Source organism: Lonchura striata, chromosome 3, assembly GCF_050655825.1.
Source record: "Lonchura striata isolate lonStrDom1 chromosome 3, ASM5065582v1, whole genome shotgun sequence".
Lineage (NCBI taxonomy): Eukaryota > Metazoa > Chordata > Aves > Passeriformes > Estrildidae > Lonchura > Lonchura striata.
This window is the reverse complement of record NC_140705.1, coordinates 52,845,869-52,872,543: the sequence shown is the minus strand read 5'-3', so window position 1 is coordinate 52,872,543 and position 26,675 is coordinate 52,845,869. Positions and strand designations below refer to the sequence as shown.

General features: G+C 39.3%; 1 protein-coding gene across 3 annotated transcripts in view; it reads left to right on the top strand.

The window, feature by feature from the left end:
- THEMIS (thymocyte selection associated) overlaps positions 1-26,675 on the top strand; it is an 80,887-nt gene that overhangs the window by 5,677 nt on the left and 48,535 nt on the right. For 2 of the 3 annotated variants that reach the window (XM_085575138.1, XM_085575136.1), the window contains exons 2-4: positions 6,551-6,709; positions 14,471-14,929; positions 17,613-18,655. In XM_085575138.1, the coding sequence (XP_085431264.1) occupies positions 6,551-6,709; positions 14,471-14,929; positions 17,613-18,655 (1,661 nt within the window). The remainder of the gene's footprint in view (positions 1-6,550; positions 6,710-14,470; positions 14,930-17,612; positions 18,656-26,675) is intronic. The other variant, XM_085575139.1, reaches the window with a different exon arrangement.

The window sequence follows — 26,675 nt, the reverse complement described above, 5'->3', positions numbered from 1 at the left end:
AAAAATGATCACGTAGAGTAGAACTTTTTTTACTGTTTCTAAGCCAACCTAGACAGAACAAATCCTTATCCCATGTCAAGTATGAAAAACCAATGAGTTGATGTGGGCTAGGATATGAAGTCTGTAATACATATGAATAAACCAGGCAAACTGCCTCTTCAGGATTAATAAAACTACTTTTTCTTACTAAAAGCAACAAATAATTTAAAGAAAGGCTGAGCATAAGAAAGCTTTGATGAATATAATTAGGCCTGTATTTCTTAGAGGTGAAATATTAAAAATTATTATTATCATTCTCTGAATTTACTGGGTGGATTCTCAGTGGTGGAGTGCACGCCAAGGGAGAACTGCACATGAAATTGGTGAAACTTGTGGTATGCTGCTTTCATTTACTAATTTGTGTCTTTTTTTTTAAAGATAGAGAAGATTTTTTAAAGATAGATAAACATACCAAAAAGTGGAAGGGTGGTTTCCTTTGAATACAGTTGTTTCTGTTCCTCTTGATTAAGCAAGTAGAAGCAAGAGCCTTAAGTACAGCCAGAGTTACAAATAGTTTGGATTCTTTTTTGTGGTCACTAGTTGGAGCATATTGGTAAATTTTCTCTATTAATACAAACCACTGAAACTCAGTTCAAGCTGCTTCAAATGCCTGTTTTATTCTAAACAAGAAAGAAAATGTTCTTCAGTGGATGTGAGAACAAACCCTGACTTTTTTGGGTCAAATATTGCTCATTTTATTCATACTGCTGCCCTCAATGGAATGACTCATCCAGACACAATGAGAAAAATCTGACCCTGGGTAGCTTCACTCAAGGTGAAGCTTATTTGAGGATCTCCTTTGAGGGGATTTTCTTTCTCTGACATTCAGTTTTGGGCCTCCCTGTGGATGGCACAGAAGGTAGGAAGACAACGCAAATTGCCTGGTTTGTCTCAATGCAGGGGTCAACTCCTTGTCTTGGCTTGCTGAAGCTCCCTCAATGTGCTAGTGTCCTGTAGCAGAGAGATCCCCAGCTATTATTGTTCTTGGGCTCCATGGATGTGAGGAGGAGGCCTGCAGCAGGAAGGGCCCTGTTTCCCTTCCCATGAATCTCTAAAAAGCCTATAAAAGTACCAAGATAATTTTCACAAACTCAGGTTCTGGAAGGATGAAGGGACAGCTATGTTAAAATGCATAGAAGGGAAAATCCTGGGATAAACGTCCCATGATACACAAACCCATGACCACACACTGTTTCTGAGCAACAGAACTTTTGTGACAAGACTTTTTCTTCAAGCAGCTGGTGATGTGTTCATGAAGGAACATGGCATTTTTCCAGGTCCACTGTTTCTGGTTAGCTCCCTTGGACACACAGAAATGGCACAAGGGGCACCATGCTCTTATCTAAGTATACGAAGATGCTTGAACATGTTTCCAGTTCTGGACTGCACCTGTGAAGTGCTCAACACTCTGATCTGAACTGCAACTCAGTTTGAGCAGCCTTCCTAAACCTTGTCCAACAAAATGTAGTTTTCTGTTGAACATATATGCGAATAAGCATATTAAATTCACAGTAATTAATGTTGTAAAGAAAATTAATTAAATAAATAAATAAAACTAAATAAATAATGAACAGCTATAACAGTGACTAATGCTGTTCAAAATCAGATTTGGACATTGTCTTCACTGCTGTAGTTATTATGACTCATTTGGGTAAACCCAAATAGAAGGTCAAAGGTGTTTCTTTGGGAGCTGTGGTTTTACTTGCTCTTTCCATTACAGTGGGTGCTACATGCAAAAAGCTCTGCTGCCACATGCAATGTGTGAGGCTCTGGATAGATGAGAATCAGAAGAATGCATTTATTAAAAAAAAAGGGCCATAAACTTATCAGGAAAGTAATAAATCAGAAATCTTAGAAGTAATTTTTTTTTAAAGTCCATTATGATTGAAATGGCTTAAAGCACTTGACATTTAAAGTTTGACTTTATATGACAAAAGATAAATCTTAACAGCTTTTGTTCTTTGATGGTTTCGCACTGGCAAAAATCAGACCCTTCACAGCCTAAGTAGGTATGATCTAGGTAAGATGCATCTTTGCATAGAGTCTTTTGGAAGGTTTGTGTCCCAAACTGATCAAACTTAAAGATTTTTGTTGCTTAGGACATGTTAAAGAGAGAAGAGTTTCTTGATAGCCCAATAATTTGCTCTGTCACTTGGCAAAGGATCTTCCACTCAAATTCACACCGCCTTCATGAGCACTGTATCCTTGGGCATCTGGAGCACCATGTGGGCACTGGGAAGATGGGCTCACCTGCTCTCAGTGGGGAACACCTTCTGGGGTTAGGAAGGGAGGGGTAGATAAAAGCCATTCAGGGGTTTTATCCTGTTTACAGCTCCTCTCACAGCCTGAGGTTAGAGAGAGAAGCTGGGGCATGCTTCCTTCTTTGCCTGTCATTGTGCATGATTTCCAGCCTCTTCCCTAAAAGGCATTAGATTATTTGAGTTTAGTAGGGGAAATCCAGCAGACTGCTGGGTATCTTTAGTGTTCAGGAGGTATTTGACTGGAAAAAAAAGCCACCTAATGTCTCCCCATAAAAAATTGTTTGCGTTTCCTTCTGCTTAATCAGAGTAAAAAATTATATAAATGATTAAGCAAAACTCTCCTCCTTAAAACTTTAAAATAGATCTCTTTTCCTGCCAAAGAGCATAAACTCTGAACAATTGGCTGGCCCTCAAATAATGCCTATAAAGAATGATACCTTTTTTTATTGACGCTAATTATAGATCCATTATGCCCTTCATATTACTTTGAGAGCCTGCAGCAGCCTTAATAAAACTGCGATTTCAGCTGAGCTGTGTTGTAGGGGAGAATGGGCTATTGTAATTCTGGCTGAATGGCTGCACCAGAGCATGGAGCCTTGACGTGAAAGCCCCTGAAACAGAGTCATCTCTGGCAGTGAAGACAGCGCCCATATGGGCAACTGATGACAACTTAATTGTGGAGAAAAGAGCACTGGGAAAAGGACATTGGGACAAAGTTCGGTGTGTGTGTGGGGGGGTGTCTTTCATCTCCCTGCTAAGTAGCCAGGTTCCTGGTTCTTTGGATCTCCTTTCAAAGACCGCTCAGCCTGCCAGCTGCAATGAATTCAGTGAGTGTTACTGAGACATGAAAGAGAAAATATTTTCCTTCAAAGATTCAAACTCATGGGACTAGGCAGTCAATACCTAGTGTTTGGCCTCCAAAGTAATTTGGTTTTGTTAGGAAAAAAAGCTTGGTCTTTGTTTAAAAACAAAGAGAGAAAAAATGGGGGATACTTGGAAGTGCTTAGCGGCACCCTGCATCAGGCTGTGAGACTGGGAGTCAGCCAGCTTGGGCTTGAGCTTCACCCCTGCTGAATAATCCTCTGTACCATTTTAGTCAAGTCTTTTGTATCGCTTGTATCGCTCTCCCTGTCCCTTCATGCTAAAGTGCCCGGAGGCATTTGGCAAAAAGGAGTTCCATCCCAGTGATGAATTACTGCTATTTACTCCCAGGCCTGACTTTGAGTCGTTTCTATCAGCATCAGTGAGGCGTTCACTCCGAGAGCAGTCACCAGCTCCAAGCTCCTGGGAAGAAAAAAGGATATATTACTGAGATATTTTATTGTTTCATCTTGTTTTATAAAATATTAATCTCAGTGGTACTGTCAGATACCCCAACAATAAGAATGATATTCTCCATCTCAGGCGTTCACTGCATTTATATATTGCTGTTTTTAATACAAAAGTGCTCTTCTTGTACCTATTATGAGAAATAAATCAAATAAAGGACTTATGTTAGGGAGGACGGTAGAGTGGCTGCTTAACATTTTAGAAAAGATGGAGGGAAAAGATATTGAACCAGTTGTGGTGGTCGCTTTGATCTGATCATGGTGGTTGATAGCACAGATTGTCAAACTAGAGATGAGCTTATGAAAGGATATAAATGTGTTTTTTATTGAACAAAGTAACATTTCAGAGAAGGTTCTCTCAAAGGCAACAAGCTCTTTAATTACAGCCTTCAGGGGTATTGTTTGATCACTGTAAATAAGCTGCTTTGTTCTGGGTTGTGCTTAAATGTTGGTTTGGTTGTTTGGTTTTTTTTTTTTTTTTGCATTATATTGCATGCATCTTTCTCAAATCAAAAGCTTCTGTTCTCAAGGTTACTTGACTTACATTTTCAAAGAGTTAGATTTTCTTTGTAACTTGAGTGGGGAAAACAAAGTTATTGTTGCGCAATATTGTTGTTTTTAAACAAAAAAATGTTTAAAAAGTGCATTTTAATTAATTTTTTTTTTCAATATATTGTGTGAGGTGGTCCGCATTATACAGCTGAAGTAAAATCTCTCAGGGTCACATTATCACAAAGTGGGAATTTTCAAAATGTTTTAATATTAATTATCATGGCTTCTAAAGGGAAAAGTACTTTTATTATCCTTTTTGAAAGCTATGCAGTTTCCCTGGCTCCCTTTTACCAGCACAAATATTTGCTGCAAGTGCCTAGGTAACATTTTTCTTGTCTGCATGTAATCTTCATTGCATTATTCCAGGCAAACTGCCAAGCAAGGGCTAAAATCAGGGCCAAAGCAATCTAGTTGCAGACAAATATGTAATTAAAATCAATACTGTATGTGCAATTGCACCCCCAAAAATGTGCCGGGCAGATTTTAATTTTAAAATTTTTTTCTAAATCCTAGTATCAATAAAAATGAAGCTTCTGCAATCATCGTCTCAGTTTGTTAGCAATCATCCACCCAACCTCTCACCCTCATAATCTTGAAACCTCTTGGCCTATTTCAAATAAATCTGGTAATATATGTTTTACTATTGATAAGCTGTTGAAAGTTGGTCTCTGATGTCTTGGATGGAAAATGTGGTGGCATGCCTCCATTATTCCCTATTTGTATGATCTATCTACCCAGCTTCTCTTCTGCAAATGAAAAGTACTATACTATGATCCTTACTAGTGGTATTACAAAGCATTTTTTCTCCCCACCATCCCCACCCACTACAAGGAGAACTGTAAAGAGTGTTGCTCTTCAAGGAAGGGAGCTCTGCCAGCAATAATGATATTTCAGTACTGGCCTTCTCAATTATTGATTGCAACTATGTAGCCAGAGGTCAGGTTTTAAATATTTCTCATTGTCTGATACCATTCTGCTCACCTAGGTTTATAAAAAAAAAAAAAAAAAAAAAAAAAAAAAAAAAAGACAAGACTTTAAACTGAACAAGATATAAGTAAGGGCTTAGAGCAATTGTGTGAAGGAAAATCTGTCTTCTCAGAGGAGATAAAGCAAAGGACAAATTTAACCCTGAGTAACCTTTGGGGAAGGGAAAAATGGAAATGAGGAAAAGGTATTTTAAGTAGCTGAGCAATATTAGGAGGAAAGCAAATAAATACACTCACCAATGCATTGGGAGTGGAAATGACAACAACTTCTTTTCACCACAAGGGATAAGAAACTGAGATGAGATGAGATTTCAGAAAGGGCATGTCCATATTGCTTCAGGACAGATCTTTGTTAGTTCTTGGGGGGAAATGCAAGAATGGAAGCTAGTATTAAAGTTAACATTTCTGATGTTCTGTGTTCAGTGCCATTCTACCTACAAATGGAACACCATATGTTCACTGCATTGCCTTTATATATAGTTAATTGATCCCACGCACCAAAGCTTCTGTTAATCTCCTGCAAAGACCAGGAGTAATTTTACTTCTTCTTCATAATTTGAGTTTTTGAGTTTTTTTGCTTTATTCTTCTCCCTGTGCATCTGCTTCTGAAACAGTAAAGGTTGGCCACAACTAGAATGGAGAAGGGACAACTGGATTTGGCAGGACAAGATACAGTCCCAGGTTTTGCTGAGGAAGTGCTGAAACACTTGGCTGGATTGCTTTGTTCCTTTTCTCAAAGTTCTGAACATGACAGACAGACAAGGAATTTTTTGCTGCCAGGTCTGAATCCATATGCTCATTTCAACATGGGACATTTCAACATTGTCATTGTTAATTTGCCAGTCTTCCAATTTCTAGTACTTTCTTCAGTTCTTCTCTTACCACAGGAAGCTCAAATGCTGGTTACACTTGGTTGTCCCTTGTCCTGTCCCTGGGTACCTTCAAGGGTCTTGTGGGTTTTTGTCTCCTGCTGTAGTCTGTTCTTTCCTATGGGATATGCTGTGCCCTGTGCTGTGCAGAAGCATCTTTAGTGCCTGAATTCCTCTGCCTGCCAGGTTCAGGAGACAGCTCTTGACAACCCAGGTGATCCTATGCTCCACCTCTGACTATTCTGGTCTAATAATTTGGAAATGTAGATTCTTCAGACCTTGCTCTCCTTTCATGCATTTAACCCCACAGAGCTGATTGATCACTGAAGTCACAAGGTGGTTTTTCTCATGGCCCTTTTCTGAGGACGTAAGAGAAAATTAGGCTAATTATCACAAGATAAGTATGATTTCTTATAGTTTAAGTATTATTTTTGTTTTCACTCAAAGAGGTAGACACTTGACGAAGTGAGAAAAAGATAAATAATGCTTTTCTTTCCTTTTGCATTTCTTTTCAGACTCCGTCTATGAGAAGTTTGGAAAAGAATTCTCTCTCTCAACAGAAGAAGTCATTAAAGTTATTGGCTTCAAAATTAATAAACTCATAGCAAGTATCTGTGAGAATAATGAAGTCAGCCAGTTTTCAGCCAAAGTGGAATTACCACTAAACTTTCCTGGTATAGTATTTAATGAATACATGTTTCTGAGAAATTATAGCCCTGAGTAATCACCTTTGTTCATTTTATTGATTTTCTGTCTTGATTGATATTTGAGGTTGCAACTCAGCTGTCAAGAATACCATTTTATCAGATGATACAAGACACATTCAACTAGTTTTAAATTTCAACTCTTACAGTCCTTTCTCAAACCTGAATAGAAAGGATTAGTACTATAAAGTTTTGTGGTAATGCTTTCTACACTTGGAGTCCCTCAATGTAAGAATTACAACAAAAATCTTCTTTCTGCTTGCTTATGACTTTGCCAAACCTTGTCTGAGCTGAAATCTTCCTTGTTGTGTTCTCAGACTATAATGTATTCACCATTACTATGTTTGTATTTTATTATTATGGGTACAAAATGTTTTCAATACTGTTTTTATTTTAATGATTTATTGTAACTATGGTGGCCAGAGTGGCTGCTCCATGCTTAGAAACAGGATTAGAGGGCAATGGATGTGTTTTTCTATTTAAAAAATCTCTTTAACTGTTCTATGGAAAAATCCAAATATATTAATATTTTGGAGGATGGACTTGAAATTTGGCACGTGGTACTGACTTGTTACTTGAACCACATTTTCCTCTCTCCATGTTGCCTTGTTAAGATCTGGCCAAGTATTGAACCCAGTACTAGTTCACCATGTGTCGTATTTATTAATTTTTGAATTTTGCTCTCATCTGAGTTCCTCTACTGTTGGGGCCCAGCAGCACTGAACAGGGAAGTGAATAAAGCACAGAGGGAGAAGTGTGTATCCCATGTGAGTATCACAAGTGTGGGAAGTGGAGGACACAAACTAGGTTAAGAAAATGGTAGAAAAAGGTTTGACTTCAGAGCAGGACAGAAGGATGAAGACTTTCCATACAAAGATTAGAGGCAGGTGCAGGTGGTTCCAGCAGCAGAGGAAGACCCTCCTCACCCATGAGTTTGCAAGTAGGGCATTTTTTATGCTGGGAGTCTTGCAGACAGCAGAGGTAATGGTGAAAGGATATGAGCAAGCTGGAAAACTGCATGAGGAGGGCAGTGGGAGGGAGTCTGGGGGAGAAGTTGTGGGACACCTGTATAAAGGAAACACTGGTACAGAGAACACAACAGACTTCAAGAATCTGAGCTCATGCCCAGGACTCACTTTGTCCATCAGTCTAGCTAATGGATTGAATGCAACTATAGTTTTGTACAAAAAAACCCCACCCTAAATATTTAATTAGCACTGTATTAGCACTGAAAGCACATGGGAAATTAAATTGATGCTGCATGGGGAACATAACATTAGTGTTTTCTAGTGTTTGAGTGCTTGACTTAATAACCTCATTGATGCTCTTCTAAAGTCTTGCTGAGTATGCCAGAGTGTGCACATGTGTGTATAGGGTTTATGTTATGCCAGTATCCAAGATGGAACGTGCTTTTTTTTGCAGATGGAGACAAGACACACTTATCGAAACAAATAGTATGTAAAAGTCTGTGGGAATGAAACATTTAATTTGAATTCTACAGAAAATATCTTCTGCTATGCCTTTACTTGCCATCTCTAAAATACAGATTTCTCTCTGAAATAGTTGTGTATATATAACTTCTCCACCCCCCCAAATAGATCCTCAATTTACCTTCACATTTTTCTTATCCTGTGAATCAGAATGGTTTCTATGACCACTTATTAAAATACTTTTTTGGAATGCCATTTTCAAGCACTAGTAGGGCCCAGACATAGAGATCAAAGACCTTTTAATTATCTGTGGCTATCTAGAGATATTGAAATACGACTCTCCTGTGAACTCTCAAGATACTTGGTATTTTTCTTGTAATCCAAGTTTCTCTGATATTATTAAAATTTCTTCTACCTCTAAAATACATACACCGATAGAAATATGTTCTAAATCTTGATTGGCAGATGAGGTTGAACGTTTGAATCCTAAAATATCCAACACAACAGAGTGATAAAAGTAATCCTAAATTTATTAATGTTGAAGGTCCCGATTCTTAGAACAGAAGAACTTGTGATTTCAAATGCTTGAACCTGGTGAATCAGGATTTATTTGCATTCAAGTGATCAGTTTTACAACTTGGCATTTGGATGCTGCTGCCCTGCTGAGCACATTTTCAAATTCGATCTAACCACTACAATTTTCATGCATAGTTATGAACTCTCCCAACCAGTGTTCTAGAAAACTGGGTTATTTCACTTGAAAAATAAATTCAGAGTTCATTTTGCTGAAATTTATCATTATTATCCTCCACATGATGGGTATTACTGAACAGCAGCACTGAAGAGGGGCATAATGGCACTTCTTATTAGCCCAACAGGGAGCACCTCTTTCCTGTTTTTCTCTGTATATGTACTCTTATGCATTCGAGAGCTATTTAGTAAGATGTACATTTGTCATTTCTCTGGTTAAGTTCTTAGCTGATGAATGATTCCACTCTGCAGAGTCAAGATTTCCCATTCTCTTGCTCTTTCTTGACCTTTTTCCTTTCCACTTTATTACATACACGTGCTACAATCTAACTGAAGTATTATACATGAAACATGGCTTGCCCTCATCTCCTGAATGAAGCACAGAACTGAATTGCAGATGATCTTTTTCATGCTGCCTTTGACTTAACTTAATAAAAATATCCACAGGTCGCCAGAAGGCTGACCCTGTATTTACATTGTATGTACAGTGCTCTCTTGCCAGTGTTGATGCAAAGAAATCTTTTGCTTTGCTGTTCTTTTCCACTTCCTTTGCCATGAGCTCTTTTGCATGCCCTGGGCTCATGTATCCTTTCACTGCATTCACACTGGCACAAATGAGCAAGGCTACTATTTAGGTTACTCTGGGGATAGCAGCTCTGAGAGTGAAGAACTGGGCTCATTGGCTTTAAATGAGCCCTACTCTTTGTCTTTCTGAGTGTATTTGCAGTCTTCAGAACTCCTTTTCTTCTTCTCTGGCAAATCAGATCCTTGATAAAGGCCTAATCTGCCCTTTGCATTAGAGAAACCGCTGCAACCGCAAGTTCAGTATCTGTGTTATTTCGTTTCATCCTCATTCTAATTTGTTCTTTTTTATGCCTCAGAGGACCAGACTATTCTTTCTGTGCTCATACACTGGGTAAAATAATAGAAGTCTGCTGTTACTCTAGACACTTCAATGATTACGTCTAACCACATTTTGAACTACAATTTTCACTACTAGCAAATTAACAGACAGGTAATTTGCACAACAGCTGAGTTGTTTGCCAGCACAAATGATTACATTTCATTCTGTTGTATTCCTTCTTCTGCAAAAAACATTGCTAGACTGACGCTGTTCTCATGAGGTCCCTGGATGTTGCTGCTGCTCATTCCTATCCGGTATTACAGACACATAGCTGAATATGACTGCCCCTTTGAGTACTCATCTGCAAGTCAAAAGACAGGAGACTTGTCAGTGACCATGCAACACATCTGTGGAAGAGCAGGGGTTAGGCATTAAAAGGCTCATCTCAGTATTAGGTGAGGTAGAGCTGGCCTTTGGAACAGGATGAGGGGAGGAGGACGCTGAAGCAGAAGAGGTGGGTGTGGGAGGTGTGGGAAAAGAGGAATAGCAATTAAGTCATCTCCAAAGAAGGTAGAAACTATGCTCTTCCCAGCCTTACTTGGGGAACAGAAACTGCTAGTCTGGGAAAGATTATTTGTTCTGCTCTTCTTTTTTCTTGGAGGCTGCTTGCTACTGTACTAGGCAAGCCTAACTTTCAGTTTTCTCAGCTTTCTGTAGGGAAAAGAGAGTAAAATACTCTCTTCCTTCAGGACTCTAATTAAGACTGAAAATAGGAAGTCCATAAAGCTCCAGGGTGGTACATTTTTCACTACAGCCAGTAAAACTATTCTGTATACATATATAGACGCTATTCTGCATACTTTTCCATATACATATACTATTCTGTAAAAAGGTGGTAGAAATATCCTTCTACGAAAACATGCTTTCCCATAGCACATTCAGTCTTGTGATCCTCTGGTTATGTTTTCTCTCCCATACCAGTGAAATAATTTTCTCAGATTCAAAAAATCTCTCTCTGTGTCAACTTCTTGAAAAGATGGGCTGATGATGTTTGGGGCTTACTAATCATTGTATTATGTCTAGGCAGACTCTTCACCTAGTGAAATGTCACTAGGTACAGAGGCTTCATGGAGTGGAATGGTTGCATTTTCCTGTAGTATTATATATATGTAGAGTTCTTCTTCTATGACTGTTTTATTTTTCCTCAAGTCATTGGACATCAGTACAGTTTGATTGTAGAGCAGATTGTATTTAGAAAGTATATCTATAGGAGCAAAAATGCCACATCTTGATAAACCAGATGGACTTTCTTCCAAATTTGTAATTTCCATCTGTCTTTCTCCCTTACAGTCCACCAAGATCTCTTTGGAAAGTCTGAGTGAATTTGATTCAGTTGTTTTATGGTTTATGAAAAAGTACAAAAATTTTTGTTTGACCTCAAAATGTCCAAATCTTAGCATCTCAAACTTACCATATGTCTCTTACTCCTGGAGGTTTCCTTGTTATCTTAGATTTTAAAAACATTTGTTTTTGCAATTTGATTCACAGTGATATAAATAAGGCTCTGAATGCTCCAGATAATATTGTTTGGTGGTTTTTGTGGTTTTGTTTTGGTTTTTACATATATAGAGTATCAAGAAGAGCATTTATGAGAAGATATCATGGCAGAATATGGCAGTGACTTCCACCCAACATACCAAAATAGCCTTTTATATATTTACCTATATTCTATGTAGAGAGACATATGGAACTTTGCATGTTCATAGCCACTCAGAGGTAGCTGTTAGGAGTCTTATCAATACAGAAATTAAGAATGCAGGACCACATGGCTCTTCTGCCTAAGCAAGTATTCTGTCACCAAAATTAAGAAAACTACCAGAACAGAAGGGAAACATTCTTCTGCTCCCATCCTTGATGAAGCCAGTCTGCCTGGGCCAAGGGTTAGTCAGGTGTCAAGCTTTGCATGAAATCTGATAATTATGCTTTCATACTACACCTGCTTTCCAGCCTGGGATGTTCATCATCTTGTTGATGAAATAGTTGCCTTCCAAAGAACTTTGTAGGCCCAGCAAAATTAGTAGCCTGAGACTATTGTCAAACTCATAGAAGAGAATAATGTTCCTCATACCTGTACATTGCCAAATATTTTCAAATGTAAGTTTTTTGCACAGTTTATGGAGGTTTTTCAGTATAATTCAGGGGAATTTGTGGGGGCCATACACTTGCTCCTGTATCACAGATGATGGGTATGCATAATTACTGCCTTCGGGACACACCATAAGTATTTGGAATATCCTTTTTAGTGAAGAATGTTACTATTTGTTTTCTCCCAGCACTGCCAGGAGGTGATACCCATCTTGTGCTTGCAAAGCATGATGCTAGAACACAGTTTGTCTTTTCCACAGTTTCATTTTGTTACTGGTGCCTTACCACAGTGATACTCTCTAAATGCTGTTGAACCTGTTTGTGTTGATCTGCAATGGTACACTCTAGTGGTTATTAGGACTGCGGTAGATAACTTCCTTGCTAATAATTATGTTAAAAATGGCAGTGAGAAACATTACAAAGATCAGTGGGAGAGAAAAGTGTGTTCACGTTTACTTTGTACATTCATGCATGTGCCTTCCTTGCAGCCCAGGAAAAAGCCTGGAGGTTTTCCTGCAGGTTTTCCTGCAGTGAGGACATATATGTAGAGAATGCACCTACACAAGGGTACTGACTTCACACAGGAAAAGCTGGCTGGTGTACAGACAGTTGTGAAGGCAGAACACAGAACTGCAGAAATAAGTGACATTGGCATAACTGGTGATTATTTCTGCAGCAGATCAAAGAGGCTCTTGCTGCTTAGGCTGCTGACAGGCCCTCAGACATGTTAGTTCCCAGAGATACTAGTGGCCACATGGGACACCCAGAACCAAACATGCCCAATCTGGTGATGAATTCAGTTAAAAGATACTCAACAGAGAGAATCTTAATTATGTCTCCTTTAACAAGAGTGATGCTAAAATTACAAAGTGAAAGTACAGGGTTCTGCAACTGTAAAGATTCACAGCAATCCTGTAGCCAGAACCACCACCCCCCCCTTTTTTTTTTTTAAGGCTGTTGTGATAGAAGTAGTTATTTGATACATCCTTTTAAAGAAATACAATCTTAGGGACACTCTGAGACCATTCAGGGCCCTCAGTTATGTTGATTATGATCAGTAATGAAAGTCAGTAAGGGAAAAAGTTTGGAAAAAAATAAGCACCTTGCTTATTTTTAAGAGAAGCAATATTCCCTGATCCAATTTGTTAAACAATCCCACAACTGGAGAGGTCAAGCAAAGGAAGTGTCTTCCCAAGATCCAACTGTGTGTTCTGGCAGCATCCCACCTTACTGAAATCTAGGTATCTGCTGGAGCATCCTGCACTTGGCTGAGGACAGTTGAGTAGTATATTTAAAACCTTGCAGACCTGGCTTAAACCGCTCATGGGATTTGAAGCTTCCATAAAAGCGTCTTTAGTGGTACCAACCAGGCTCCTTGATATCCCATTCCATGCCTCATCAACAGCCAAAATGGGAGTATACTTTTACTGCAAAGTGCCCTTTCTGTGGTCCAGAGGTGTCAATAGCATGGAAGAACGAGGCCATAGGAGTTTTCCTGGCTGGATATGACAGACAAAGGGAGAAAAGGCACAGTATCTCCCAGGGAGCTTGGCTTCCTTGTCACTGTAACTGCAGCTATTGGTTTATTTGTGACTAGAATACTTGGCCTAGAAATAACCTCTATTCTCACTTATATTCACTTGAAAGTAAGTCTTTGTCAATGTCTGTCTCAGGAAGCTGCACTACAATTCCATGAGGCAGCATTCACAATGCTGCCACGCCTTGTGAGGAACACAGCTGAATCACACAGTTCAGCTAAGACCTGCTTTTTAGTCCTCTCAGCCCTCCAGTTCGTCTTCCTTTATGAAAACCCTCACGCAAATGTAGAAATGTACACATTTTTCTTGCAATGGAAACTCCTAATGAGACAGATCCAAAGGGCATGATTAACATGAAGTAATAGTGTCCCTAGGAGATAGGGAAGCTCAGATACAGCTTCTGCCTTGCAGAACTTCAGCATTTTAATTGCCTCATGATGGCTGCAGTGCTGCAACACCCAGACTTTGAATTAATCCAGCTGGTGGACTGCACTGTCAGATACACTAAAATCTATTTGCTCTTTCTTATCTGTAGGTGCTACTCTTTCATTCGGGATGTATCTTTATACACATTTGGTCTAGGAATTCCCAGTCTGTGTGTGGAAGGAACTACTGATGTTTAGACGAGAAACTTATCCTGCATGAACTGATCACATTAGTGTTGTTTTTCCTCATAACACATCAACATTTAGGTCTCAAAGGCTGGGTTTCTGAGAAGACAGATAGGAATTTAGTAAAATTTTTCTTTTTTCTGTGGCTAAAAAAATTTTACTGTGGACTAAGAATGCTGGATGTCAGATACACAGCAGAAAGGGTTAATTCCAGCTGCCTATACATTGCACCAGGCAGCTGATATTACCTCTGTAGAGTCATATTTCTGCAATTGAGCTATCATCTATGAATTATTTGATGTGCTTTGCTCCTCATTTTTATAACATTCAGTTATAAAAATATAACAGTCTAAAATTTGGCATGACTTTCTTTGTGTATTTCCCTTTTTATAATGCAAGTTTTCTGTTCTTAGGTCTTTATAAGGTTGTGGCAGATAAGACTCCATATATCAGCGTTGAAGAAATTGCAAGAAAAGTCTCTATTGGGCCAACAAGGTTTGGCCATCCTTCTTTCTACAGTGCCAAGGATATAAAATTGGCAAATTTCACTATCAAACATGATGAGCAGATCATCTTCAACTCTGTGGAAGAGGTCCATGGAATGATGGCTGTGAAATGTGTCGTGGTCAGAAATAATCAGTCTCATTCCTTTACTTTGCCCCTTTCACAAGAAGGAGAATTTTATGAGTGTGAAGATGACCAGATATACACCCTAAAAGAGATTGCAGAATGGAAAATGCCTAGGTGTAGAAATCGGATTGTTAAACTTTCCAATACTCTACACACATGGGACTTCTTTAATCCACTTCCTGAGAATTTTGATGGCTGTTTGATTCTCATGCCTGTCTACGAAGTGCAGGCAGTAATGAAATGTAAGTAAGAATTAAAATCAGTGTTCTGTTACACTTGGTGTAGTAAAGCACAAAAGTACCCTTAAATACACAACACTTTCTTAAAATAGACATGAAAGATTCAGTTTGTTAAAAATTCCTTATCCGTATTTGCCACTAATGTTAGTTTAAGAGGAAGAAAGGTAAAAATAATATTTCCTTTAGTATTTCTTTATCATCTGTTAGTTCAGATTATTACCTTGCATTTCTTTCTGTTGTCATTTTGTTGATCACTACGATTAAATCCTCACTGAAAATATATTGCATAGTAAAAAGGCTGAGCTTAGGAATTCTATTCAGTGGCCAGATTCTCTTTCTTTGTGTCTTAGACTTTGGCCATGGAGAAGCCACTTGATCATTTATGGCTATGTCTAGGAGTTAGAAAAAGAAAAGGAAAAAACCCAATTGAACATGTTACAATACACTTAATTACAATTTAATTTTCAGAATGAGTATGTCAGAGAAAAGAAAATAATATTATTTTATTCTGCTGCAGAAACAAATATCAACAGAATATAAACACAAAAAAATCATGGACAATTTCTGAAATCTGTAGGTTTGAGGAAACAGCAAGATTAGAAAACCAATGTCTTTAAAAGTTTGTGCTCTGAGTTTTTATTTTTAAAACTCCAAAAATCTATGACACTAGTTGTTCTAGTTTTTCCACCAAAACCTTGATGCAGCTGGCTTCTGATTGCAGGATAGTAGCTTAGCTGTTGGGAAAGTTTTGCTGCTTTTTGCATTTACTACAAGTAAACCAATGAGCTCCGTAGAAGTTGAATCCTAACAAAAATATGACATTCAAGGAGAAATAAAGCAGGAAATATTTTCAGAATTGAGCATTTTTCTGTTGAAATATGCAAGCAAATGTACAAAAGAGAAAGAAATAAAAGTGGACAGTGTTAATAACACAATATGCCATAGTTGTTATATGCTTATTGTAAGATATTCAGCTGTGCTTGCTATGTGATTTAATGTATGAGTTTCGAAAATATAGCTTCACAAGATAAACTACTCTGTTTGCTGTAACTCTAGCTAGATCCAAAGATCTAGCTCATCTCCTGAAGCTCTATTAACTCAGGTTTTTTGCTATATCCACTTAGATTTATGTGCAGAATCAATAAGAATTTAATACCCCTGAAAACCTTCAGAAGATTCAGAAATATTTAGTATTCCCTTGTCTTCCAATCAGTTATTCCAGTAAGGATTGTATTTATTGTTTTTATTTTAAGTTTTATGGTGTCCTCAACATTTAAGAAGCCTTGCATATGTCCTAGATAACTATTTAATACAAACTTGAAAAGTAGGCTTCATTGTACATGAATAACTACTTTCTTGTGGACCATGAAGAATGAATTTTCACCATTTTTAGGAGAACTATAAATAGATACAAGATAAAGTATGGGAATTACTATCCACTATATATAAATAAAAAAGATTCCTGATAACTGGGATAACTGATTACATTTTCACAGGCTGTGAGCAGGAATCCTCTATACTTATTATTAATAATGAACAAGTTATGTGTGTGAAACTCTCACAAATGCTCATAGAAAGTTTCATTTTCACCAGTCATTTTCCTTTGTTGCCTTTCCCTTGTGGTGTTAAGGATGTTTATCACCTCAAAGTGTCAATATGACAAAAGCAGAGTCAGAACAAACAGACCCTGAATCACTGTCACAGAACTCTGTCATATAAAATAAATCTGATACCAACTTTTCAGTATAAAATATTGATATGTCCTGCTGCAAGGAAGTATGAATCCAGAATATACTATCCCTTTCTGTAGGTCTATGCAGAATAAATCTTATTGAAGACAGTAATTAAATGTTATTTGCTTGTTAAATTTTACTGCCTTGGTCAGAGACCTGTGGTGTCACTGACTTGGAGCCAAATTCTTAAACAAGCCTTAATTACATAGTCAGCTTAATTCTTGGAAGATTTTCATTCAAAATTTTGCAACTTCATTTGTGGTAAAAGAGCTGTTGTTCCCTGTCAGGTTATTAAATTCACTGGCTCAGTTCTGATAGTGAATAAAACCATGTGATGCAGAAAAAGATGCAGCAGTTCCAGAGAGGAACATAATATTAAAATGTCTTAGTTCACAAAAATAACTTACTCTTAGTTGTACAAAGGCTTTGCCATTTTATTAAGTGATATTATTTCTTAATAATTACAGATGTTTAAATTATTCTTACAAATATCAAACTACCTTATTTCTCCAAGTCTGGCCATAGCAACAACATGTTAATGGATCCAAATGCTATTTATTTACTAAATTTTTTCCCCACCCCTCTAGAGAAACCCTAAATTGCTATGAAGCAAAAGAACAAAAATACAACTTGCACCCAAGAGTTTCAGAAGATAAACAACTGATGGAAGTGCTGTGGGGAAAAAAGTGAACTAGACTTTTCTTTTTCTTAAACTTTGTGCTCAGCTGCACACCTTATTCTCTCCCTTCATTTGTGTGGTCTCATGCATATCTGGTAACCATAGCTCTCAAATTACAATAATTAGTCTTTGGCTGGCCCAGTTAGTGGTGCACATTTACACGTGGACACATACACCTCAGGGGAGATATTTTTAGTATCTGACAAACAGGACATGTATTTTATTTCAATGTCAGTTTGAAAACAAAACACAGTATATTTCTTTTTATTTTCAGTTCGAAAGGACATAGTTCATATCCTCTCAGATCTGGATGTGGAGGTCAAGGATGTAACAGACTGTTATGATATTAGCTCTTTCCTTCAGCCATTTTCTTTGGAAGATTTATTTGAGAGAACAAGCAAAGAATTTCCTATGGTTGCTGAGATAATGGAAGGGCCTTCGGGAAACCAAAAACCTTATAACTTATTGTCTACAGGGAAAGAGATTGTCATCTACAAAAAGTACCAGGCAGCAAGAGTCCTAGCCTCTGAGATGAGAAGTGATTCCTCTAAAAGACATTATTTAATCCCTATGAGCTACAAAGGAAAGTTCAAGAGAAGACCTCGGGAATTCCCAACTGCCTATGATTTAGATATAGCAAGAAGTCAAAAAGAACATCTTCATGTTGTAGCAACTAAAGCCTTTACTTCCCCTCATCAAGAACTCTTTTCTGTTTCAGTTGGAGATCAATTTCTAGTTCAACAATGCCAGACTAGTGAAGTTCTGTATGAGGGAAGAAAGAAACTCATAGATGTTTTAGCTTGTGAGCAAATACTAAGTGATTCATATAAAAAAGTGCTCCTCCCTATGTACATGGAAGGTGGCTTTGTGGAAGTGATTCATGACAAGAAACAGTACCACCTCTCTGAGATTTGCAAAGAATTCCATTTCCCTTTTAATGTCAAAGTGTCCGTGAGGGACCTTTCCATGGAGAAAGATGTCTTGGCTGCTGCGCCTGGTCTGCAGTTTGAAGAAGAAATCACAGATTCTTACTTTCTGATCAGTAGTGCCAGCAGTCCGTTGGAGAGCTGGGAGATTCCTGTGTATCGCTTAAACATGTTGGTTCATTTGCTCAGCAAAGATGTCCAGGCAGTTGTGCCGCCTGTGACTAGGACAACAGTGGAAGAGGTCAGTGAAGAGGAATACTATATGTTGCGAAGATATGAAAACCTAACCCTCCATCCACCACCCAGGCCTCCCAAAAAGCCAACAACAGCACAACCACCTACTTTTGCAGTGCCTAAGCAAGGTGTGTCTGATGTACTACAGGCTCCAAAGGTAAGGTAACCCATCTTGTCTTTGAATGTCTTACAACCACAGGTCACGTTCTGTGGGTTTAAAGTCTTCATTTCACAGTTGTATCCTTATGCCATGTACACAGATGGCTCTCAGCTCCCTGTAATGGGCAAATTAGCCATTACAGACAGGAATGGCTAAAATCGCCAGTGCGTGTTAATTGATCCATGAAAAACAACGGAACCATGCCGACTCACAGCAGAAATCTTGGCTGTATAATTTTGCATGGATAATCCTTTACTGCACCATTGTGAAAGTGAAGGGAGAGATTTGAAGTGCCTGTATTTAAATCCTTATTAAGGGGAAGCATATGTTTTCACGATGTAAAGATAATTTTGCTCAGCTGGAAATTGTGGAATTAAGGTCACAGAGAGACAGGTTGTATTGAAATTTTTGAATTCATTATTTAGCACTCACCCAAGTGGGAAATAGGTTTGGAAGTTTTTTAAAAAAATTAAGCAGTTCTTTTAAAATAGAATTTGATGTTAAAAAAGAAATGCCTCTTGCAGGACAATTTTCTTCATATTTAACTTACTAAGACAATGCATTTGTTCATTAATCTTTGTGTTTGGTCTGGCTGAGGTGGAGTTGATTTTCTTCACACCAGTCTGTAAAGTTTTGGTTTTTTTTTTTTTTTTTTTTTATTTTTGATTTAATCAGGGTTGATAACACATTAATCTTTTGGCTGTTTTACAGCCATGCACCCACAGTGTCAAAGCCTTCTCTGTTTCCCAGGTTTCCCCAAGGAAGTTCACTGGGGTTAGGCAAGATATTGGGAGAGGACACAATGGGGGTGCTGGCCCCAGATGACCAAAGGGACATTCCAAGACACATAATACCAAATTCAACAAAAATAATTGAGGGGGTGATTTGCCTAGGAAGGCAGCCATAACTCAGAGACTGCAGCAGTCTGCTTGCAGGAGGTGATGAGTCACTGCCTTTTGCATCACTGTTTTGGGCTTTTTCCCCCTCTTTCCTTCATTTATTAAGCTGTCTTTATCTGAACCCACGAGTTTTCCTGCTTTTGCTCTTACTATTCTCTCTCCTGATGAGATCATCATCCTGATGTCAGGGTGGACTGAGCACCCTGTGTTGTGATTGCTGTGCTTTAAATACAATGTAACTCATTATATTTTGAGAGATTCAGAGGAAGTTCTTTTTTAGTGTGTTGGTATGACACTGAAGTTGAATTGTAGCCACTCTGAAAGGGCAGTGTTTGTGAGTTTTGGAGGTGTTCCTTCTCTCATTCCCTAATTCCAAGACCATGTGCACGTCCAGAGCTCCACATAGATCCTGGGAGATGGTTACAACAGTCTATAGGAGAACTGAAAGGATAAGGTGGCTCCCTAAGATGTGGGTACTACCAAATAAAGATGTGTCATTTTCTCCTGCCTTTACTACAGAAATATCTTTTCTTCTAATTTTTACAATGAAAATTGAGCAGCTTAAATAAGATATCCAGTTGTACAAGGAAGGATACATGAGAAACTTGTCCATGGAGTTAACAGTCAATCACCCTGGAACTGGCCAGGGGTAAAAAACTGGGGGAAAATTCCCTAAAGCTGTGTTTCTGGTCAATCTGTACCCTTGTCAGGAGGATTTAAACTTCCTGCAGTTACTGGGGCTGTGTGTGCAGAAAAGCAGGTGGATGCTGACTCCAAATCAGGCTCATACAGAAGATAATATTTCCCTAAAGTGAGAAGAGAGGGGTAAGGGTAGAGGAGGGATGAGCTGAGGTTCTTTTTCACATTCATGAGTGAGAGTAACCTTAGACTGCAGCTGTCCAGACAAAACAGATAATTTAAACACTGTTTCAGAAGATCCTTTTTAATTTTTTGTGGGGCAGGTGCCAGTTATAAATAAATAATAAACTGCAGTCAGAATGCTTGGAGTTATGCATATTGTAAATCTCCTCCCCCGGAAAGGTGAAACAAGTAAAGATCCTTCATTCACTAGATTAAGCATCCTGAGCTGTAACATACTGTGTTTAAAGTCACACAGAATGCATTATCTTTTCTATACTGAACACCATGAGTCCTCTGAGAAGATGTGGATGGTGGTACCTAGGCCCTGCCTTGGCCCCTCTGCAGCACTGGGGGAGATTGTTTTCTTTCTAAATGTATCAGGAATGTTTGAGGGTTCAGAGAGTCAGAAACTGTGCCAAACTGATAAATACCCATCTTTGCATATTTTGTGATGGTGCATAGGCTTATTTGCATAAATAACAGATGAGCATCCTAATGAGCTGAATTTAAGCCTGACAAGGTGGCAGCCTGGGATAACCTTTAGTACTGCATGAGTTGCCACACCTCTCCTGCAGGCAGCTCCCTGCCTGGTGCTGGGGGAGTTCTGGCTGCTTGCCGGAGAGTGGTGAATGGTTTCTTTGCACATCAGTTAGGAAGCTCTGCTTGGTTTGGAGCTACAGGATAAAATGCTGCTGCTGCATGGCTCCACAGAAGAAATTGGCCTGGTTTTTGCCAGTGCCTGAGGATTATCTGCAAGTGTGGGTCATCTTTGGCTACAACTTGTGCTCTGATCACCTCAGCTTGCAGCAAAGCTGTGAGGGCAGAGAGGCTCCAGCTGTCTCTTCCTGCTGTTCTCTGACCTTGGTAAGGACACTCTGGGCCCAAGAGAAGGGCTGCATGCTTCACTGCATACTTTTGGTCATGTGAGTCACTGGATTTTATGAGATTTGCATCCAGCATGGACTGGACCTCAGACAAGTATGAGAACTACCTCTGCTTGTGTGCAAGGTGCAATGCTGCAGAGGCATAGATGTCTGCACAGTTCAGCAAAGTCTCTCCTCTCCTCTCCTCTCCTCTCCTCTCCTCTCCTCTCCTCTCCTCTCCTCTCCTCTCCTCTCCTCTCCTCTCCTCTCCTCTCCTCTCCTCTCCTCTCCTCTCCTCTCCTCTCCTCTCCTCTCCTCTCCTCTCCTCTCCTCTCCTCTCCTCTCCTCTCCTCTCCTCTCCTCTCCTCTCCTCTCCTCTCCTCTCCTCTCCTCTCCTCTCCTCTCCTCTCCTCTCCTCTCCTCTCCTCTCCTCTCCTCTCCTCTCCTCTCCTCTCCTCTCCTCTCCTCTCCTCTCCTCTCCTCTCCTCTCCTCTCCTCTCCTCTCCAATTTTCTTGTGTAAGAAACATCCAGACCACATATATTAACAATTTTGTATTACTTGCTAATTGAATTTAAAAAGACAAACCCCAAGAAAATGCATGTAAACTAAACAAATGAAAAAGAAAACCACCTTCTATTGACTGATGAAAATAATCTTATACTTCATACAGCAGATGTCTACCTGATATTACTAGCCTATAGCAGGTATTTATCCAATAACTAATACATCCACCCACAAGCACCCCCAGCTGACATAGGAATGACATAAGGAGTGACATAACAAATTGTATCCTTTGTCTCATGATGAAATGTGTTATAAAATTCACCAGACATCTACATTCTTTTTGCTAGAATCATTTGAATGAATTTCAGAGGGGGTTTTAACTGACATGTAGTATTGGTCATTCAGTTCCTGGTTTGTGAGCTTATCTAGAAAGCAAGAATGAGCCAATACAACCCTAAAAGTTAATGCTACTGATTTGACAATGGAGCATCTCACCCTTTTGCCAAATGGCTCCTGGAAAGAAGTTGCTGTGGGAGTACTCAGTCAGGACCTTACTTTCTTGAAATGAAAATTCATATAAAGGGGACAACTCAGATGTGTCTGTTTTTCCACACATTAGAAACATTGCTGAAAATATGACAAATGAAGTTTTCACTTAGTAGCTTCCTTGAAAATAGTTTTCTAAAATTTCCTTTTTCACCTGCTTGAAAACTTACTCTTTCCTCCCCTTCAAGAGTATTCAAGCAGCAAAAATGTTCTAGATATCTTTTTGCCTATCAATTCAAGCAGTAAATATCCTACACATTTAAGATGGTGTTAATCTATGCTCCTCAATGTTTTTGTATTAAATTGAAACAAAGGGTTCACACCAAATATTGCTAAATGCAATCTTAATCAATGCATGGAAAGCCACAATTTAGCCTTGTACTCCTAAGACCATAAGGGCACTGTTTAAAGGACAAAAAAGACAGTATTTCACTCCTGATAAGGAGTAAGAGAGGTTAGCTCCATCCAATGCTATTATCAATGGTCTGTTTAGTCATGCATCTAACCTGAGCAACAGTAGAATCAGTAAAATATCCACCAGCAGGATTACTGCTAAATAACTTTATGAATGTGGAACTGGAAAAGTCAGTCACAAGCAGTCATCTGCTCATCTCTGGCAAGAAAGTTGAGAGAATTCCAGCCAAGGAAACTGGAATTTAATAAAATAGGAGCATCAGGGCATGATAGTTAATCGTCATTTTGTGCTAAGGTCCATTATCCTTTCAAAAGTCATTACAGTGCTAAGATACCGAGAACTTTCTTGCTTTCTTGCTTTTTATTTCAGAATTAAAATGAAAGAAAAATTATCACTTCCATCTGGCTTTGCAGTTCTACAAACTGGGCTATCGAAATCTGCCATTAACATATTTATCGCATCTGTCTTCACAGCAAAATGAAGACTTATCTGGAATTAAGTTGATAAGACATAAGCTACATTTATCAGCAAATGAATTTTCCTGTAATGTCTCCTTTCCTTCCTCATAACTATTTCTTTTCTGCTTCCAGAGCATTTTTCACATTTTTGGTTCCTGTATAGAGTAGATTTTACACAAATGTTTCTGCTGTATAGCAAGAAACTAACCTTCCTAAACAAAAGCATATTAGAAAATGCACACTGGACAGCCAGGAAAGAATAGGTAAGAACAGACTTCAGGCATTAACAATTTTTTGGCTCTAGAAATTAGGAAGAAAAAAGAGGTTCATTAGTGGATGCAGAAATGAGCATATGCAAACATAAGGAGGAGGGTTTCTCTCTGACAGGTGCATCATTGTGGTTGCTGATGCTGCACCTGTGCTTCTTCTTCCTCTCTTTTTCCTGTCTCCACAGAGGAGGATGTTTCCCACTCCCTGGAATTTCACCTTCCACCCTCTCTTTCTCCCTCATCCTATCGATTGTTTCCTCCCATCATTTTCCAGTAGCTTTGTAAATAGCATGTGAAGGCTGGAAGTACAGCTCTACAAATTGAGGACCACCCCATGCTGTCATTGTGGCCAATTTCCTAGTGTCTCAAAATCCTATCCCCACCACAGCCTCACCTGGTGAATTAAGCCCCAGTTCCCTCCAAGTCCTTGTGCTGCAGCTTCTCACTTCAAGAATCACATCCCCATTGTGCCATGGGTTCCTTTCCCTCCTAAAACCATCCTGTGCAGACATGTCTGATTTCCCCCAGACCCATGTCTTTGGGTCCCCCCATGCTACACTTTTCATGTGCCCTTCACCCCACCCCTAACCTATATGATATTGGTTCCCCAGTCACCTGTACTGCTTTCAACAGGCTTGTCTTTTCCTGTTCCTTGCTTCTTCCCAACACGTCTCCTCTTCTTGCTCTTCTCTCATGCAGTGAGCTGGAGCTGAGGTCACAGGAATAAAGGAGTGGGAGCTGCAAGGACATCTCAAGTTACACACAGGCTCTTGTTGCTTTTCCCAACAGCATGTATTCCAAACCTCAGCACAGGATTGCCTCCTGCTAGGATCTTAGGGGAAAGCAGTGTGTAGGTGCTGATAAGTGTCAAGCAGTGTCGGAACTCAAAATGTCCCTCAGACATTTTTGGAGGTTTCAGGCCTTGGTCAGAAGCATTTTAGACTCTGGCAAGCAGCTGGAAACAGCTGTGATTTTGAGTTTGAGCCATAGAATGAGTTACCAACTTTGAAGGTGGAGCAAGCATTTAGAAAGGGTTAGATAGTACAGTAGAAGCAGTTACAAAGTAGAGGGGAAAAATTTTTCGTATTGTACAGGGGGGTTTTAGTACCTGTACAGGGGGGTTTTTACTTTGTACATGGGTGTCAGAAGCTTTAAGATGGAGGAAAGTGGGCTGATCCTGTTCCTCCTCCTTCTTCTTCCTTACCTCCATGTTCTTGGTGACTTGTGGATTGGTTTAGAGTAGAAAAGCACCTTGTAATATAGGTAGTAGGTATTGGAGAAAAATTGTAAACATGGGACACATAATATATCATATAAAAGATAGCAGCAGCCTGCATGGGGAGAGAGAAGAAGACAGCAGACAGAGAGGATGTCAGGAGTGTGTGTGTGCCTCTGCCTGAGCTGCTGACCAAACGGTCACAGCCTGCGAAGACAATCTTTTAGATAACTAGCAATAAACTGTCTTGAGACCGAACAGCAAGAGGCTGCAGAGTCTTTCTTTGGAAGCACGGAGGAGAGACTTTACCACCACATGGGACCCCTGAACCAGGCCAGGGGCTCCCACAAAGCAGTTTGATTTTCTTGTTGGCTGGGCAGTCCAAGCTGAAGGATTTTATGTTGATGCTCTGTTGCAAAGATCCTTATAGCTGTGTTTGGGTCTGGGGACCTGTGACCATTTTCTGGAAAGCCTATCCACATCCTGGGCTGAAGTCTACACATGCGCCATCCCACATCACATCCTGGGGTTTTCCACAAAAGAAACAAAGCAATGCTGGCTGGAGACTAGGACTTTTGGGTACCCTATCGACTCTGAATGAACCAACTGGAAATGGGTTAGAAGAACTGGAAACCCTAAGGCCCAAGCTAGTGAAGGACTGGAGTTTTCCTGATATTCTCAGTACTCTCTTTTCTTTTTAAAAAATACTTTAATGTTAAAAAAATTAACATTTCCACAGAGAATCGTCAAGTCCACAGTAGGCATTTACTATGGTTTGTTGTTAGTCTCAAAACTAAAATACAGTGGGGAAGATATCAGTGTGCCTGCCAGAATATAACAGGCAGAATATAATTGCCTGAAGAAACAGCAGGGCAATCTGAGGTGTAAGTCTCATTGAAGAAAGGCATTAGTGATACAGGAAATGCTGATATAGTACATGGAATTAAGGAAGGTACAGATGAACATTTGGATATGCTGACTGATGAAAATGCCAACTGGTTAAAAGCAAATTGCTTAATTTAGAGCTAAAAATGAATTACTTGGAGAACAAAGAGAAAAGAAATATAAAAATAAAGAGGATGCCCAGAAGAAATAAAAAATTGAACCACATGAAAATATGGAACCCTTGATAAGAAGGAAAATCCTGAACAGAGTGTGTGAGCCAAAAGCCATTGATGTCAGCAAGGAAAGAACTGGCTGGCACATTTTTTTCCTGTCTCACAGAAAGCACATAACATAAAAAAATACACAGCATAACAAAATAATATCATTATGCATAATTATGAAGCAGGACAAAAAAAGTAGAAGAATAAATCTAAAATTCAAGGAACCACTGCAGCAGAATATCTCTCCAAAAATAGAATTTTTGGAGTAGGGGCACAGAAATGTCTTTTTTTTCAACTGCGGTTCCAAGAAGCCTGACTTCACACAAAGCTGATCTGCAGGCTGCATTTTATTGTTTGCCCCACTCCTCACATTAAGAAAATTGGAAAATTAAGTTTGTGGATAGCTAGCTGCTGATGCACTAGCTGTTATGGACTGTGATTTGGACTTCTGTTTGGAAATCTCTAAAGAGTTTTCCAGTTTAAAATGGCCAGAGATTATCCAAAGCCCAGCAAATTTCCAGCAGGAAGTGCAGTTCCCATACTCCTGCAATGCCCATCTGCAGCAGTGGCAGTGAGCAGCCAGGCAGCTCCCCAGGATGCCACAGAGCCAGCTGCCAGAGCTCTGGGCAACCCCAGGCTTTCTGCCTCTATCCCTGCTCAAACACCTTCAGGAACTTTTCTGGGCTCTGAAGGCCAGCTGGCCTGAGGTGGCTGCTGTCCCTGCTAGTAACCCTCTGCACTCCTTATTTGTGGGAATGGGCTTTGGGTGCTCTGACCACCAGATTAGGACTGGGAAGTGTTTGGAAAGAGATAGTTGGCACAGGTTGAAATTAAGTCCAGTGATGTTTTCCAGGCACTGTGTAACCAGCTAGTGTTGA